We start from the raw sequence: 16,251 nt of genomic DNA, 5'->3' as shown, positions 1-16,251 counted from the left end.
AGCTGGGATTTCCCCAGCTCCCGTTTGATGGCTCATCTCAAAACCGTGACTGTTTGCAGTCAGGCTTAGAGATCACGGTCCCTGCTGGAAAGAAAGAGCTGTTGACTGAAATTTTCACAGTGCTGTTGGATCAGCAATGTTACAGCACACTGACTGGCAGCTCGACAAACTGAGGGAGATTAAATGAAGGGGCAGCAACAGGGCAAGTAAAAGGCTGGTGTCTTGTCCGAAGGCAAATGCTGGAATGCAGATGGCCACGCTGCCACCTTGGTGGTATCCTTAACCGTCATGTGCAAATTGCTGGGAGAAATTTATGGGAGAAAAGAGCATTATCCGAGCAAGCAGAGATGGTTTTGGTGGGTACCTTCAGTTTGGGATAGCAACATGGGATTACCTGGAGTACCCCTCGTGCACAGGCTTTCCCATCCCCCTGTCCTCTCTGTTGGACGAGTTGCAGGGAGCAGCACTGAGCATCTCTGCCACCAGAAGGAAATAAGTAAGGAACCTCCAAAGCTGTGTGCTGAGATGGGGCTTTTTGGGTTTGAAGAGGAGTTTGAAGGACTTGATACCTGAGGCCTCTGTTGGCTTATCCCTGCTTGCCAGGGTGTCTGCGGGTCTGCGACCCTTGGGACCAGTGTGTCATCCCATGTCATCCTCTGAATCCTGTGTCTGATGTGCTTGTCCTTGTCAGGTTGCTTTCCCAGCTGCCAGGCAGCCCCTTTAGAGAATCGTCTGGATCCAGCAAGGGGAGGATTTGGTTTTTTCTTGGGTAGAAAAGTCTGGAGGAGTAGGTCAACATGCAGGAGCTGCTCATGCCCTTTCAAAATTGCTGTATTTCAGTAAGGGAAGAAATTGTTATTCTGCTTGTCTAGGGCAACTAAACTTGTCGTATTGTGCTGCACCCGCTGGCCAGCTGAACTGAAGAAGGGCAGAAGTCTTCAAGGCAATTAGGCTCCTGCAAGCAAGAGTGACTCCACTAAGTGCTTTTCCCAGAGGAAAAGCAGGAGGAGTTTGGTTATTAACCGTTGTGCTTGGCCGCAGCCGGCCAAGCTGTGTCCTGGCTGGAGAACCCCGATGTGCAGAGTGGTGGCACTGGTCTCCCCAGCCCAACGGGGAGAACAGATGGGATCTGGAGGGGTGAGCTATGGGCAGGGGACACAAACGGAGACAAGCCTCGTCACCTCACTCGGCAGTCTATTAGCTGAACCGAGCGTGACAAATTAGGCTCCGCTGTCAGTGGCAGCGAGTGCCACGCTTCAATTTTTGTCTTTTCTGCTGGCTTTAGAGGCCATGTCTCTTGATTTCAGTAGAACATCCCCTTGCTGGTGCTCTGGGGCAGAGGCTAAACCAAAGTGGTGCCTGTGCTTTTGCCAGGGAGATGCTGGTGCTGAGGTGCCAGGAGGAGGCTGGTTGTTGGTGGGAGCATCTAGCCAGCCTCAGGCTCTGATCTCCACCTCCTCTTGGGGCTTGGGGTACTTTTGGGCTGTCTTCTGTCACTGGCAGCCTGTGTGGTAAAGAGTAGCTTTGAAAGGAAGAACGCGAGGTCCCCCACCTTGGGCCTGCTGGGACAGACAGCTGGGACAAGGCTCTGTGCACAGCTGAGGTAGGAGGGGGCTTTATTTCCCCTTCGTGTGCAACCTCTGCGAGGAGCGACAGGTCAGCCTGACGAGGTGCGAATGCTGTCTTGCTAGAGCTGGGCCTTGGTAAAGCACAGCTGCATTTTTGATATTGAGTTCTGCTTCCTCGTTCACTTGCGCAAGGCCAGAATGACGGGATCCCTTTAACGAACGGGGCTGCAGTAGCTTCCGGAGATCTGAGTGCGGTGGCTCCTCAGTCGTCCCTCAGGGCAGCCATCCAGCCATCTCTCAGATGCACGCTGGTTATAACCAAATGTTGGCAGCTCTTCTTCACACTGGAAATCTGGCCTGGGAGAAGCTAATGATCTCAGCATTGAACTTCTTGTTTGAGTGATTGATCCCAATGCTTGCCTAGAACTCAGGGACTCTGATGTCCAGTAGTGCAAGCCCCTACAGGGGCAAAAATAGCCACCGTCTTTGTCTACCCAGTGCCTACAGCTATTGCATCATTTTCCGGAGCATTCAAGGATAAGCAAGTAGCAGGGATGTTATCAGAAGTTAGAGCGTGGTCTTCAAAGTGGAGGAATTTTTTTAGTGTGACCCTGAGAGACTTCTTGTCTCTGGGACACAGCCTGGATGGGTGTAGGCAGAAGCTGACCTAGAAATCCAAGTGAATCTAGCCCGGCAGAGCCTTTTGGTCCTGGCAGCTCTCCTGTTCAGTGATGCCCTGTGCTGCCCCTTGGACCCACACCAAATGCTACCTGAAAGAATGAGGACACGATGCAAATGGTGCTCCTCCGGAGCGGGCTGTTGGCCTGGCAGGGCCTGCTGGGTCTGCGCTGGGCCACTCTGGGAGGTTCAGAGTCTGGCTCCATCGAGACAGCCTGTCATTATTCCTCAGTAATAGCTTCTTGGGTACAATTTACTGCCCAGCTTGTGGCCAAGCTTTGATAAATGAGCTTTGTCAGAGAGCAGACTTGCAGCTTCACCTCTGGAGCAGAGCTGCCAGGTCTCCTTTTCAAGCGAGCTACCCTGTGCCAGCCTGAATCAGAGGAAGAGTTGTACATTGATGTCAGTGAGAACCTCCCGCCCAGCGGCTCGGTAGGAACGTGTTGGCTGGGTGGCCCTGGGCCGATGGCAGCGCAGTGGCTGCCTCTGAGGCCTGGCGATCAGCTACGGGCAGGATGCAGCGACAGCAGAAGAGGGTTGGTGGGATCCTGTGTGGTCAGTGAGTGTTCACCCTGTGCCAACCACCTTACTCCCTCCCATTCTTACCTAAGACTTTCTTTTGCAGCTCTAGAGGAGAAATTAAACGGAGCTGAGTTTATTAGTTTTGCCAGCGCCTGAATCCTTTTGATGCCTTTGGCGTGCTCCATCCTGGGATGCAGGCGTGCAAACCTGACCTGCTCTCCGTGCTGGGCACAGCCAGCCTAAGGAGATGCCGTAGCTCAGGCACCTACACACACTGCGGGGACCCTGAGTGCTCACCAGGTTGTTGCTTCCCTGGCCTCCAGCTCGTCTTGCCCTTGTTAGCAGAGGTCGTTCTGAGGGGGTTATTTAAAATGCTTCCCGTGACATTGGAGTGCTGCTTGGTTTTCTGACGCTTCTCTCCCCCGGGCTGGCTGGTGGCCTGTTAAAGCTCAGTGCTGCCAGCCTGACAGATGGAAACTCGAGCGGACTTCACCTGGATCTAGCCTTGCTTGGCTTGTGTCAGGCCTCCAAGCACAGTGTTGGTTTCTATTTAAAAAAGAAAAAAAAAGGAAAACCCCCTTCTGTTACAATACTGCAGAGGTGTGGGTGAGTAGTGCCTGTCGTCCCAAACCCAGCACTCAACTGTGGCGTGCAGGTACCACCAACACAGTGATGGACACTTGGAAGGCGTACATCTACACCCCAGTGCATTCCATGCTGGACAGGGAGCATTGCATGCAGCTTCTCTTCTGCGAGCAAGCTTGCTCCCTGTGACTGTGGTTTTAGATGGGCTGGGGGTCCAGCACCCTTATTGCCCCATTTGTAGAGGGAGGTGCAAGAGAAACAAGAGGAGGAGAGTGTTTGGGAAGCTGGGGTCATGTCCACAGAACATGTCTTGCAGTTTTCTTTGTGCTTACGGCTTTACTGCCCTGCTGTAACCACTTAGAGCTGAATTTTCCAAATGTGGCCGCTGTTGTCGGGAAGCCAGGAGAGAGAAAGCAGCTTCTCTTGGCACACACTCCAAAAGAGAGGCTGGAGGGGGAATAACTTTCTTGGAGGATGAGCATCCCTTGGCTTGGGCAAAACTGGGTCAGTGAAGTGAGTCTGTTAAAGGAGGGTAAAGTAGAGGTTGTATAAGCTCCTGCATAGCTGCTGTTTCCAGACACTGTAGCTTAGATTTAGGGAAATTAAGCCTTTGTGGTTTTTACCCTCGAATCTTTAGTCTTTCCTTTTCCTGCCCTCCCCCAGGCTCCCTGGTTTCCATCCTAAGTTAGTGTTTGCCCTGTCTTACAGTCTGGCAAATGCTCGTGCTGGAGGATTGAGCCCAGTAAAGGAGTGATCCCCCCCGAGGCCGAGGTGTCTGTGGCTGTCATAGCAAACTTGGACGACACTGAGAAGTTCGAGGATGAGGTGAACGTGTACATCGAGAACAGCTGTACCTACGTCATCCCTGTCCGGGCTGTGGGCATCGGCACCACGATCGTCACCGACGAACGATTTGCTCCGGAGCTCAACTTGGGACCTCACTTCAGGTAGGGTATCTCTCAGCATCCACTTCTCCCGTGGGCTCAGCAAGGAGGAGTTTGGCTGTGGTCCTTCAGGCTGGTTCTTTAGTGCTCAAGGTCCTGGCACTGTTTCACTGAAGCCCCGGGGATTCCTTTAGAGACATTTTATGGCCACTTGAAAGTTCTTAGATACCCTCAAAAGCCATCCAAATGGAAAGCAGTTGCTCAATTGTGACTGCATTGTCTCCAGTTAGAAACCATTTATTTTCTCACTCTACCAAACAAAGATTTGGAGGAAAACAGCAGGTCCCAGAAGCCTCCGGCTGGAAAACGCTACATTACAAGTATAAACCTCTTTCCCTTTGCAATAGCATTGCTTGCTTTTCCATTCGCTATGGAGTGTCGTCTCGCCACAACAGCAAACCTTGGCGGTAGCTTGTTAGCAACCCCTCAGCTAAATGAATGGTGCTGTTTTGTTTCCCTTCTGCCCAGCAGTCCTGGAGGAGCAGCAGAATTTCTTTGCCCTGCATTATGCTTCAGTTCACTCCTCTTTTCCAGCCCCCCTGCCAGGCTGCTCTTTATCAGACGTAGTCGCTCTTCCCTCGTTTCTCCTGCAGCTTTCCTGGCTGTCTGCTCCGCAGCAGCAGCCCGAGGCACGGGCAGGCGAGGCGGCTGCAGGAGCAGCTCTGAAAGGGAGAGGGGGAGAAGCCCGCTGAGGTTGGGTGGGATAAATTGGGAGTGTTAATTGAAAGAGCTTAGCTCGAAGGAGGGGATTCCCTGCTCTTAATGCCTGTGTCTGAAGGTGGGCACGTTCTTATAAAGGAGAGAACAATAAGGCTTTTCAAAGTGCTGTTTGCCTTGTGTTGGAGACCTGTTGGGATGAGAAGAATGGTCTTCTCAGTGTCTGTTCCTTTCCCTGGCTGCAAAGAGGGTCCACAGTGCTCAGATACTGAAATTTTGGGCTAGAAAGGAGAGGTTAATCCTACCTTAAGCATTTAGGATAGATTTGGGGCGGGGGGGATAAATGTGCACCCACAAGCCATCCACGTAAGCAGGGACGTTGCAGGGAGGGTGGTGCTTGTGCTCTGCGCAGCCACGAATTGGCTACACAACAGAAGGGACAATGTCAATGGGATCCATGTCGTTGTCTTCTGCCACCCTTCATGTCTTTGCCTGCATACTCGGTTTGGAGTTGTTGCCATCGCTGTTGGCTGTGGAGCTGCCACTGGGTGAGCTGAGATGGGACCCAGGTAACACCTCGGACGAGTTGGCCTTTCCCAGAGCCACAAATTCTGCATCTACCCAAAGCTTCTCCAAGCTTTTAGCTGTTGCTGTCCGCAACATAAACCATTTCATACTGAGCTGGTGCACATCATTTCCACCAGTCTGTTTCAAGGACAAGTTTGTTCTGTGCTGTCACTTCTGTGTTTGTATTTAGCTGCTTGTGGCAGACATGCGTTTTGTCAGCCGCATATTCCGTACCTTTCAAAAAAAAACAGTCACTGTTCCAGGAACATTTCCTGGCCATGCTCAGATCTATAGAGGGTAAAAGAATTGCTCCAGACTAGCCTGCAGTTAGTGTTTCTCTACCTGAAGGAATCAATTTCCACTGAATATCCATTTTGGCTTATATCGGCTCCAGTTATTCATCCCTTGTTGTCACTCCGTTCCCCCTCAGCAGCTAGATCCGGTCCTGCTGCTGTGTTCGTGTTGGGGAAGCTTCTGTTGATCGCGTGTTCTCACAGTGCGTTTGTCTTCCTAAAACACAAAACCAGCTGCACCGTTCAGGCAAAGGGTGCTGTGTTGGGGGCGATGAGAACTGAGTGCTCCCTAAGGGGTGGGGGGATGAGGGGGCTAACATGGGTGCCAGGGCAGGGGCCTCACCAGCGAGGCCAGTGGTGCCCAGATCACCAGATGAGTCCATACACCCTGCAGCTTCCCAATAGCGTCTTCAGAGGAAGCCACCTGAGGCAGCAGCTCCCCAGGGGAAGGTGAGATGGCAGTGAAGCTGTTGCTCCATCCCCTTGCAGCCAGGACAAGGGCAGCTGAGCGTCCGATGCAGTGAGACCTGCAGGAAGCACCGTGGAGAAATGCTCTGATAATTGAGCAGCAAAGGCTGCTGATGCTCTGTCCACAGCAACTGAGGTGGTGATCTTGAGGAAGCTTTTTCTTGCTGTATGCAGAGACACCAGCTGCTGGATGGTGATAAACTTAGGGGCAGCCAAGGTCTGACGTTTGCTGAAGCTTTGATCTGGGTCAGTCTTTTCGGAGGTGGTTTTATTGCTGAGTGTGCCGTCAGAGAACGTCGTCGGGGTGCTGCAGCGGGGCGACCGCTGGGAGACAGCAGCTCCCATGACGTTTTCCATCTCTGCTTCTCTCCTAGCCTGGATCCCTGCCGTTACCGCTTCAAGGTAACGAACAAAGGGCGACAGACCTACCTGCTCTACTGGACAACGGAAGGTTTTGCCCCGTTTCACCGGCGTGATCGCCCCCCTGCCAGCAGTAAGGCCAAGGGCAGCAGCTCCTCCCAGAGGCCCCAGCCTGCCTGCCCTGTGTTTAAGCTTCGACCGCTGAGGGCAGAGCTGAGGCCGGGCAAGAGTGTGGAGATGATGCTGGAAGGCTCCTCCAGCACTCCCCAGGTGAGGTCCCGCACGAGGGCTGTCCCTTCCCCGTCAGATCACCTCCCCTGGGACTTCTTCTGCAGCCCCTAGACATTTGCCTGCGAAAATGAGCAGGTGCTTTCAAGAAACTGTTTTAAGGCCACAAGTTACCGTGGAGCCCCAGTGGCTTTCCTTGCTGGCCACCGTCAGTTGCTAAGGCTTTTTCGTCTTGCCATAGCTACCATAAACCCAATTTGCTGATACCAAAATATAGGCTGAAGGAAGCGTTGCTGCTTCAGGGGCAAATGGGGGGTTACAAGGTGTCGTGTGCTGAGGCAGGAAGGGAGGGCAGAGAAAATAAGTTCACTGAGATGATGAATACAGGCAGAAAGTAAATTAAAAACTGCCAAGTAATGTGTCTGGGGGAGCAGTGAGTAAAAGCACCTGCAAAGGGAGGGAGTGTCTGGGAGCAGCATCATTTTTCCTCTGTAGACAAACATGGGCAGAGGGCTTGTCTAGCGCTGAGTCCTGGAGGAGAAAAACGAACACAGGGTGTCAGCTCTCATGATCGGAGTGACGTTCGTCCATGTGGGAAACTGTTCCCAGGGATCATTATAACTGACAGTTTGACTTTTGTCAATGTTTCCGTAAGAGCCTGCCCCAGCGTCCCAAGGGCAGTCGGGTCTTGCAGCACCCTCGGGTGGCAGCTCAGGGGGGAACATTTCAGCAGGGTCCCTGGGTGCCCTTCTTCCCAGGGGAAACCCAGCTCTGCGCAGAAGCTGCCAGCTGACCCTGGTGTGCGTTCCCTGGCTTCAGGACCGCTGGGCACAGATGTTTTAAGGAAATGCGGAATAAATCTGCATTAAGCTCCTGCTGATACTGGTGTTTTGAAAGGTGTCTTAAAGGGTTCCCTCAGCAGTAGCTTGAGGCAGACTTCATTACTCCCCTGGGTGCCTGCAATGGGGCTGTCCCTGTGCAGTTCTGAGCCCAGAGGTTTTGCTGAAGAGGGGAAAAAGGTTCCAGAAAGAAACTAGTGATGAGGGCACTGGTGAGGGTGTCTTGCCTGGAAGGCCAAAAGGGGATCTGTGAGCTCAGCTGTGGCTACCTGGCTCCTGCAGTCAAAGCCAAGACCATGGGAGCAGGCTTTCCACCTTCCTGAGGTCTTGAGAACTTAATACTCTTCAGGTTGGCCAGAAGCCCAGCCCCCTGCATTGCACGTGCAACACAGATGATTTTCAAGTCTGTAGGCTCTGAGGAGGAGTTGGGTTGTGGTGTTGTACCAGAAGGAAGAGTGAGAAATGAAGGGAGGAATTTTGAGGCAGTGAAACCATGCGAAATCAGGAAAAAGTCTTGAAGCATCCCACTTAAGCAGAGGGTTTTCACCTGAAGGGCAAGACATGTCTTTCCTGGGGAGATTTCTTTTAAAACCAGCTCTAGGAGGGCACAGCTCATCCTAGGAATGAGCGATCCCTTTACCTGAAGGCTGGCTGGCTATTTGATTTATTTTTTTTTCCCAAGGAAGCTTTCCACTTGGCTTCCAAGGAGCGTTTGCTGCAGTTGGCCCTTCTATCACTTCTTTCTCTTAATATAGTTCCATACTTTTTTCTAATTAGTTCCTACAGCTTTCTGTAAGCCTTATGCTTGGCAACAGGACAAACCAAACCAATAATCCTTTGGGGCAGGGGTTATTACAGCTGTAGGCAGCACGTGACTCGCGAGTGCCGTTTGTGGCTGTTGGGGTGTAGCATTGCGGGCCTTTGAGGTCAGAATAAACAGGACGCGGCACGAAGAGAAAAGGGGGCGATTGAGGAGACCAGGGACTGTAACTGTGTGGCAGTAACACGGCCCGTGGTTGGGTGGCCAGCAAATGCAGGGTGTTTTCTGGACCCTCTGGGTGACGTGTGACTCTTGCATGCAGGTGGTGAAGGAGCGGCTGCTGTGTCACGCCGTCGTGGGGAGCGAGGCAGGGAAGGCACAGATAATGCAAGTGGATGTCACGTGTGAGTTTGTTGCTCCCGTTCTGCAACTGTCCTCCAGAGAAATCACTTTCCGGGTGGAGAAGGTAAGTCTCTGGGTTGCATCCTGGCATTCAGTAGCGTGGCTGAGGACTGGAAGCCGGTGGGGCGTGTGTGCTGGTGTTCAAAGGAGGGAGTTAAACAGCTTCTCCAAGTCCGCGGGGCTTTGGCTGTTGGTCTGAGCGGGACGAAGCTTTTGCCCTTAACCCCGAGATCATCCTTTTGCTCCTCTGGGGTCAGGGACAGTCTCAGATTGGGGGCTGAGCTCTATTCTGCCCTTCTTGATGTGGAAACAGAATTGAGCTGCTGAGCCAAGGGCACGGGGTGAGATGGTGTGTGGGGACCCAGGAGAACAGCGTGGGCTTTGCACAGCTACCTCGAATGCTGGGGCTGCAGGTGGGAGAGCAGATCGCTGCAGCTGAGCGATGCTCAACCCCCTCCTGCCCTTTCTGAGGTGCTTTGTAAAGTAAGTGAGGTTGTTTTCAGAGATGGGACTGGGTTTTTTAACTTCACCAAAGTAAAACTGAGATGACAGCTGCTCAGGGATCATGGGGGGGATCATGGCCACTTCTAGAGAGCCACCAGTTTCTGTCCTCGGTATAAAAGGGAGGTTTTTGACGCTCCTCGGAGGCACGGTGATGTCTTAACACCGATCCTGTAGAGAAGCTGAGACAGACTGAGATTCCTGTCAACGCCTCAGTCTGATGAGGAAAAACTGTCCTCTCTTGTCCCTCTTTGCCTTCTCTGCTGTTGGTATGGATGCTAGCTCTGCGTTTCCCCAAGCCTTACTTTCTTCAAAGGACCTGCAGATGTCCTTCAGCTGCAGTGATGATGACACCAATGCAAAGCAGATGCCCTTTGTTCTTCTGATCCTGACTCCTGCATCATCTTTTCCTCTCCCATGAGGTGTCAAAAAAGAGAAGATATTTCACTATTTAGTTTCTGTGTTTTCAGGTCTGTCCTCTGGTTCCCAGGCTTCCAGAAAAGCACAAATTCCTGTGAGCAGGCAGTTCAGATTTTAGTTAGAAGCTTTTCAGCCCCCCCTGATGTCTGCCTGTGGTCTGCTTGATGCCACGCGCTCCGATTTTTCAAGGGCTATGACACTGCAGCTGTTTGATATCAGGACATCCAGAACTGGTTTCCCAAACACAGTTTAGTTTATATAAACCGTGCAGGAAGCCCAGAGCAATGCATAAACAGGAAGAAATAGCTTAGGCTGAGGTAGCTTTGAGGCTACAGACACCTTGTCGCCGTAGCAGGGACAGCAGGAGACACGTTGCAAGCGGACTGTTGAGGTTTCTAGCTGGCTGTATGTGCCTTGAAGTGTTCAAAGCCAACCTTGGGCTACTGCAGGCTCTCTGCTACGGGCCAAATCCTGCTTGCTTTTCTCCTCTGACTGGCATCACTGCTTTTATGAGGCTACTGGAACCGATAAGGTTGTAAGAAATGACTGTCTGTGAGTGAAGATCATCTTGTGCCTTTCTGCCCAAGAGAGCATACGAAACTGGAGACAAAGGGTCGGTCTGGGTTCACTTTCTGGTTTTGCTCTTGTTCAGGCAGCTGCCGCCTCTCAGGGTCCTGTTCCCTCATCCGTACCCAAGACTGTTTCCCTGTCCCCTGGGGGATGCTGTGGTTTCTGAACATGAGAAACATCCGATATACTTAGAGAAGAACTTTCTTGAAGGGTAGAAACTAATAAAAATAGTAAATAGAGATGTATGCACTTTGGGGGTTGAAAAATTTGAAATGCATCAGAAGGGGAAGGAGATCCATGGGCACTTCAGGTTATTTTTTCCTTGTCTTCGGTTTCTGTAGCAACCCAGTGATGTCCTGACTCTTCAGTACAAGCCTCTCTCTTTAAAAAACGTCTGCTCCCTGCCACTCAGCATTGTCCTGGCCTTAGGGCAACCCTTCTTAATCTGCGATGTGGACCAGCAGCCCCTCCCTGCAGACGTTCAGGTGAGCAGCCACAGACCTTCCTGCTGGGGGCGGGTTGCAGAGGGAGGAAGGTGGTGGTGCGTTTGTGTGGGGAGGTCCTCTAGCAGACAGATTTATTCTGTAGAGTCAGCAGTAGACTGGCCTGAACTAAATCAGGTTTGAAATGAGCCAGTGAAGGAAACAGAATATACCTGACTTGGGAAGAGACGTCCTGGCTCTGAGACACGAGGAGAAGGGAAGAGACAGCGAGGTCTGGGCAAGCCACGTAGTAAAGGTGTCTGCTGGAAACCATCCCAGCTCTGCAGCAGCCATCTCAGATAACCTCCAGAGCAGCTTGCTCTCCAAGGGCAGCCCTGCTTTCCGGGAGGCTGAGGACGCTTCTCCAGCTGCTGCCTGGCGCCTGCCCCGTTGTCGGTAGAAGCTGTTGGACATGGACTCTGCTAAACACGTGTTGTTGTAGGCATGGCCGCCACGTCTGTGCCGTGCCAGTGAGTAGCCTCTGCAAGGGCGAGGCAGCGACGCTGTGTCACTTGTGCTGTGAGGTGAAGGAGTTCCTGTAGAGGCAGGGCAAAAGGCTCTGGCGTGCCAGAGCGCTGATCTGGTTGTGTATTTAGTGTGTAGCTTCTGTGGGTCCAGAATTCAGGAGAACAATATTTATTTCCCTCTTGTATTGGTGCAGAGCACAGTGACGTGAGCCTGAGAGAGTCTCAGACCAGAGTCTCGTGGTGCTTGCAGTCAGGCACACTCTGGGAAGAAAATGAGGGATGAACTGAGAAGCCTGAGCTGGGGGTCACCCTTTGAACATTGGCATGTTTTGTGTTATCAGACCCTGAGACTTCATCACCCTGGTGATTAATACTCTTCATCTCCTTGCAGCCCATCAAGCTGGAGATAGGGGAGGAACTTCATCTCTCTATCAGGTTTAACCCTGCTTATGAAGAAGATTTGAGTAGCCGGGTAGTAGAGAAGATTCTGAAGATCAAGTTCCTTGAGCATCCTCATGAGGAGCTGGTCACCGTTCGGGGAGAAGTCTGCTTCCCGAATCTCCGTATCCACACCACAGCCCTGGACTTTGGCTGCATCTTGAATGACACTGAAGCCGTGCGTTACGTCGAGATGACCAACTGCAGCCCGCTTCTCGTCCGGTACCGCTGGTTGTTCCTGACAGACGGCCACGTGAGCCAGATGAGGTACGTGCACCTTTGCCCTCTCCTTGAAGCTCTTCTCCTTCCCGATCTCGTGTTTGTAACTTGCAAAGCCCAAGGCTGTTTGCCTGGGGTGTGACAAATCACCTTCAGCTCTCCCTTGAGGAAATAACGCCTACGGGCTGTGGTCAGGCTAGGTGCTCGGGGGAGAGGTGATCTCCACGGGTGTGACTCTCAGAAGGAGACAACGTTCTCCAGCCAAGCTGGGACTGTGAAACACTGCCAACACTTCTCACGTAGCCCGTAAGCCAGAGTCCTGCTCAGTCTCTGGAGCTACAAAGCCGTGCTTAGGCACTTGGACACGTAGATATAGAACATGACCTCGTGTCCTTCCCTACCAACCCTGTGTGTTGTCACCTCATGCTAAGAGCCTACACAGGCACTGCCACCAGAATGATGTGCTGCTGTCCCAGTCTCGTGCTGCTGCTTTGCTGTAGCCTCTGTGCTGGTTCCCTGGGAAGGAAAGCTGGTGTGGAAAGCTGCTTTCTCAGACCTTTGTGGCCTGAGGCAAACACCACCTCGGTGAAGTGAGTTTTTGTCTGTCGAACTGCACGCCACGTTCACAAAGCTGCTACTTAGTGTTTGACGGCGAAAGGGCAGGTTCTGCTGCGGCTGTAGGTACAGCTGTAGATGTTGGTGGGAGCACTTGTCTCTGAACATCCCTGGGAATCCCCAGGGCCATCCAGAGCTGCTCTGTGGTTTCCAAGCCCAAGAGCAATCTTGCAGTCGTGCTGGGGCACATCTATAAACACGTTTCTAGCAGTTCCTCCCACTGTGGCCTCTCTGCATAGTACGAAAGTCTAGTCTGGGCAGTTTTAATTACAGTAGCAAATGGTTTTTCCATAATGCCTCAGGAAACCCAGCAAAGTTAACTACTGTGCATTGAGGTGCTGCTATTACAAATAATAGAGATCATCAATAAAGAGTTTTGTTTAGGGAATTGGGATTTGGCTCAGAGGAGACGACCTATTGGGAGCTGGAGATTAGCTGTGGCTACGAGGAGGGCTTGGGGGAGAAGACCTGGGGTAGCCCACGCACAGCTGGGTCTTACCAAGTAACAAGCAGGCTTTAGTGTGGCCCTTGATGCATGGCACCTCCAAGAACAGACCCTGAAATGCAGAGGAAGGTCTGCAAAAGCAGGTGGAGGGAGATGGGCAGGGAAGGAGGAGCAGGGCTGTAAGCTCTGTTTGGAGGCTGCTGTCATCTCCTGGTAAATTAGATGAGGGTTTAATTCCAAACTAAAGGGAAAATGTAACAATGCATATATTTTGTAATAACAGAGAAACAAGGACATTACAGCGAAGCCTGTGTGGAATTCATTTCCTCTGGGGAAAATTCCACTTGTTTGCCAGTTGCCTGTTTACTTTCCTCTTATGTCTTTGTTTGGAACCAATTCAGGTTTTTGGAACCGTGAATGCCGAATCAGTTTTCAGTTTTTAATTACCCAGCTCCACCTAAATTGGCTTTGCTGGTCCTGAGCCTGCAGGTGCTCGTTCTTCCAGCAGAGGCTGAGTCACCTGACTCTGCTGCAGAGAGTAGCAGCTGAGGGTTCTGAGCATCTGGCAGGAGAGGAGCCTCTGCTCCAGAGGGTTTGGCATAGCCCCTTTGCTGGCTCGTTAGCGCTGTGCATGTTACGAGAGCTCCCTCTTCTGCTCTGCCTGTTAATTAAGCAGTAATGTACTCCCGGTCCCTCACCGGGGCCAAGCCTTGTTCTTGTGTGCAGCTGCAGGAAGGACAAGTCAGGTGGGACCTCTCAGGTTAGGAAGAGCAGGGCCTCTAATCCAGATATGAAAACCAGCCTTAAATAATTAGCTCCAAAGCTAAAGAGAAATATTGATTTGGGAGCACATCATTGAAGGCACCGACTTCCCAGCTGGGAATGAAGCAGCCAGGTTGCTGTAAAACCTCTGCCTTGTTTGACTGTGGGGGGAACACTTGCAAATAGGCACGGTGCCAGGCAGGCACGGTTGGAGTGTGTCCATCCATGTGCATTAGGAATACAAACAGAGTTACTGTGAGTGCCTGCTGTGATTTACACCAGGGAATGTAACCTGAGTCACCTGGGAATGTTTGAAAATGTGAAACCATTTACTTTTTACTGACAGATGCTGGTCAGACTATGAACAGCTTGTTTTAGGAAGGAACAGAGCTGAGTTTGGACTGCTTTGCTTGAATCATTTGCCACGTTGGTCCCCAAATGGTTTGTCTTTAGAAACTGCTGGGGAGGGAATCACACCATCGGCAAGTGCCACATGGGCTATAACCTTATTTCAGCAGAGCTGCTGCCCTTTTAGCGCGAGGTGCAGTTAGAGGTGCTGTTCTGCAACCAGGGAATACCTGCAGCCCAGCAGGGAGCTGAATCTTGTCATCATGTATGGGTTAAAAATGACCAGAGCTTCCTTCCCCAAAGTGCTGATCGCTGCTGCTTTGGTGCTCATCAGGGGTCAACGGGCTGTTGAACTGTGAGTCTCTGCCTGCAGCTGCTCGATGTGTCTTTCCACGTTGCCTTGTGTGTGCGAGGGTGTCCCGTGCGGGGCTCTGTGGGCGCCCCTGGGCGGTGCTGGGCTCTGTCGGGGTCGGGGCACAGTGGGCTGCGGGCTCCATCCCTGCTCCTGCCGGACGGTGCTTGGAGAAAGCCACGGGGATCACCGCTTGCTGGTACCGACCTGAAGCTGCGGGTCCTTGTCAGGGGCAATATTCAGGATAAATGCGGAGGAGAGCTGCAGAATCTGTCGCTTCGGCCTGCTGGGCGGGGGAGGCCCATTCCACGGCCGTGGGTGCTTTCAGGAGGGCACTGGTGGCTCTGCACTAGCTCATCGCTGTCCGGATCTGCCCCTTTGGGTCTCCGTCTCAGCTTTTTGCATGGTTTGTGTGTCTCTTGCTGTCCTGCTGCGCTTTTTACCTCCCCACAAGGTGTTCACCGCTGTCCTCTTCCATTTCTCCTTGCAACCCGCTGCCTGCACCGCCGCTATACCAGCGTCATCCCTGGGCAGCCCCAAGCGTTGACCTGCTCCATGCTGGTTTCTGCTGGGTCAGACCCATTGCTGAGCTCACACCACCAGTGCCCGCCCAGGAGCCCCATCCTGCTGAGGGGCCTGTGCAGGCTCCCCTCCCTCCCACTGCAGGTCCGTGATCAAAGTTACATTATTTTCCAGGTTCAGTCCTCCAACACGTAAACCCCAACCACCGAAGGAGGGGGGAGCCTGGTCAGAGCACTCAGCATCTGCAGAGAGCAGCTCCAGTGGTGGAGGTGTGGAGGAGCCAGACCAAGCCCTGGGAGCAAGGGGGGATCCTGCCCAAGAGCCAGCAGATGCAGACGACTCCCCAGAAGCGAAGGTACGTTTTGCTGTACCCCTGCCGCTTGCGTTGCCTCCCCAGCTTCCAACGAAAAGTCGAGCTCGTGCCAACCTCCCTTTCTGCTGCCCTGCTGTCGCGTGCCCTGAGAGCGGGCTGGGCAGCAGGGCCAGCAGCTGGAGACGGGGCTGCTGGAGAGGGAGAAATGGGGTAGTTTTGCTTGGAGAAGCCCACTCGGCTCCTACTGACCTATGTTGAGTTTGGAATTTTTTTGGCTCGTTTTATTTTTTTACAATGTAAAATGAGGCTTTTATCTGTGTTGAATGCGAAGGCTTCCAGTTTCCTTCCAGTATCGAGCTGTGCCAAGTACTGGCACCTTGTTCTGCACCATGTGGGGCAGAGGCTGCTCCTGGGGCAATAAAAAAGGATGTGAGAAAGCACAGGAGGTTCTGAAAGTGCAAGTGTTGGCACTAAGTTCAAGGAGAGGGGTTGTACCTTCTTACATCCAAATATCAGTCATTTTAACGTTACAACTCTGCACGTTTTTTCTGAAATAGGAGAAATGATACCCTGTAGGCATCAGGAATAGTGTGGCTGAATGTTTTCAGATAGAAGTATGAAATCATCTTGATTTCCTGTCTTGTTGCCATATGTGCACAAATAAACCAGGGAAATTCAAGTGGATATGGCTAAGTGGGATCCAGAATTCCTTCAAGGGATACATCTGGATTGCAGCTTCATCTTCTGCCTGTGTCACTGGATCAAGGCAATATCCACACAACACCTCTGGGGTGGTGGGAGACCATAGGCCTAGGAAAGATGTGGGGTAGGATCTTTGGGAATATGCGCTTGGCAAAGCTTTGCTGGGTTGGAAAATGTGGAGACGACGGAAAGAGCATTGAAACATGAGAAGACTCAGCCCTCCC

The 16,251-nt window shown here is 52.2% G+C and overlaps 1 protein-coding gene across 1 annotated transcript in view; it reads left to right on the top strand.

Moving 5' to 3' along the window:
• Positions 1-16,251, top strand: part of LOC147413516 (axonemal central pair apparatus protein HYDIN-like) — a 69,222-nt gene that overhangs the window by 49,571 nt on the left and 3,400 nt on the right. The window contains exons 18-24 of the mRNA XM_086478741.1: positions 4,062-4,300; positions 6,657-6,912; positions 8,792-8,935; positions 10,704-10,847; positions 11,703-12,016; positions 14,362-14,493; positions 15,157-15,367. Coding sequence (XP_086334867.1) covers positions 4,062-4,300; positions 6,657-6,912; positions 8,792-8,935; positions 10,704-10,847; positions 11,703-12,016; positions 14,362-14,493; positions 15,157-15,367 — 1,440 coding nt within the window. The remainder of the gene's footprint in view (positions 1-4,061; positions 4,301-6,656; positions 6,913-8,791; positions 8,936-10,703; positions 10,848-11,702; positions 12,017-14,361; positions 14,494-15,156; positions 15,368-16,251) is intronic.

This window comes from Leptosomus discolor, chromosome 27 (assembly GCF_034619465.1).
Source record: "Leptosomus discolor isolate bLepDis1 chromosome 27, bLepDis1.hap2, whole genome shotgun sequence".
Classification (NCBI taxonomy): domain Eukaryota; kingdom Metazoa; phylum Chordata; class Aves; order Leptosomiformes; family Leptosomidae; genus Leptosomus; species Leptosomus discolor.
This window is presented reverse-complemented; position numbering and strand designations above follow the sequence as displayed.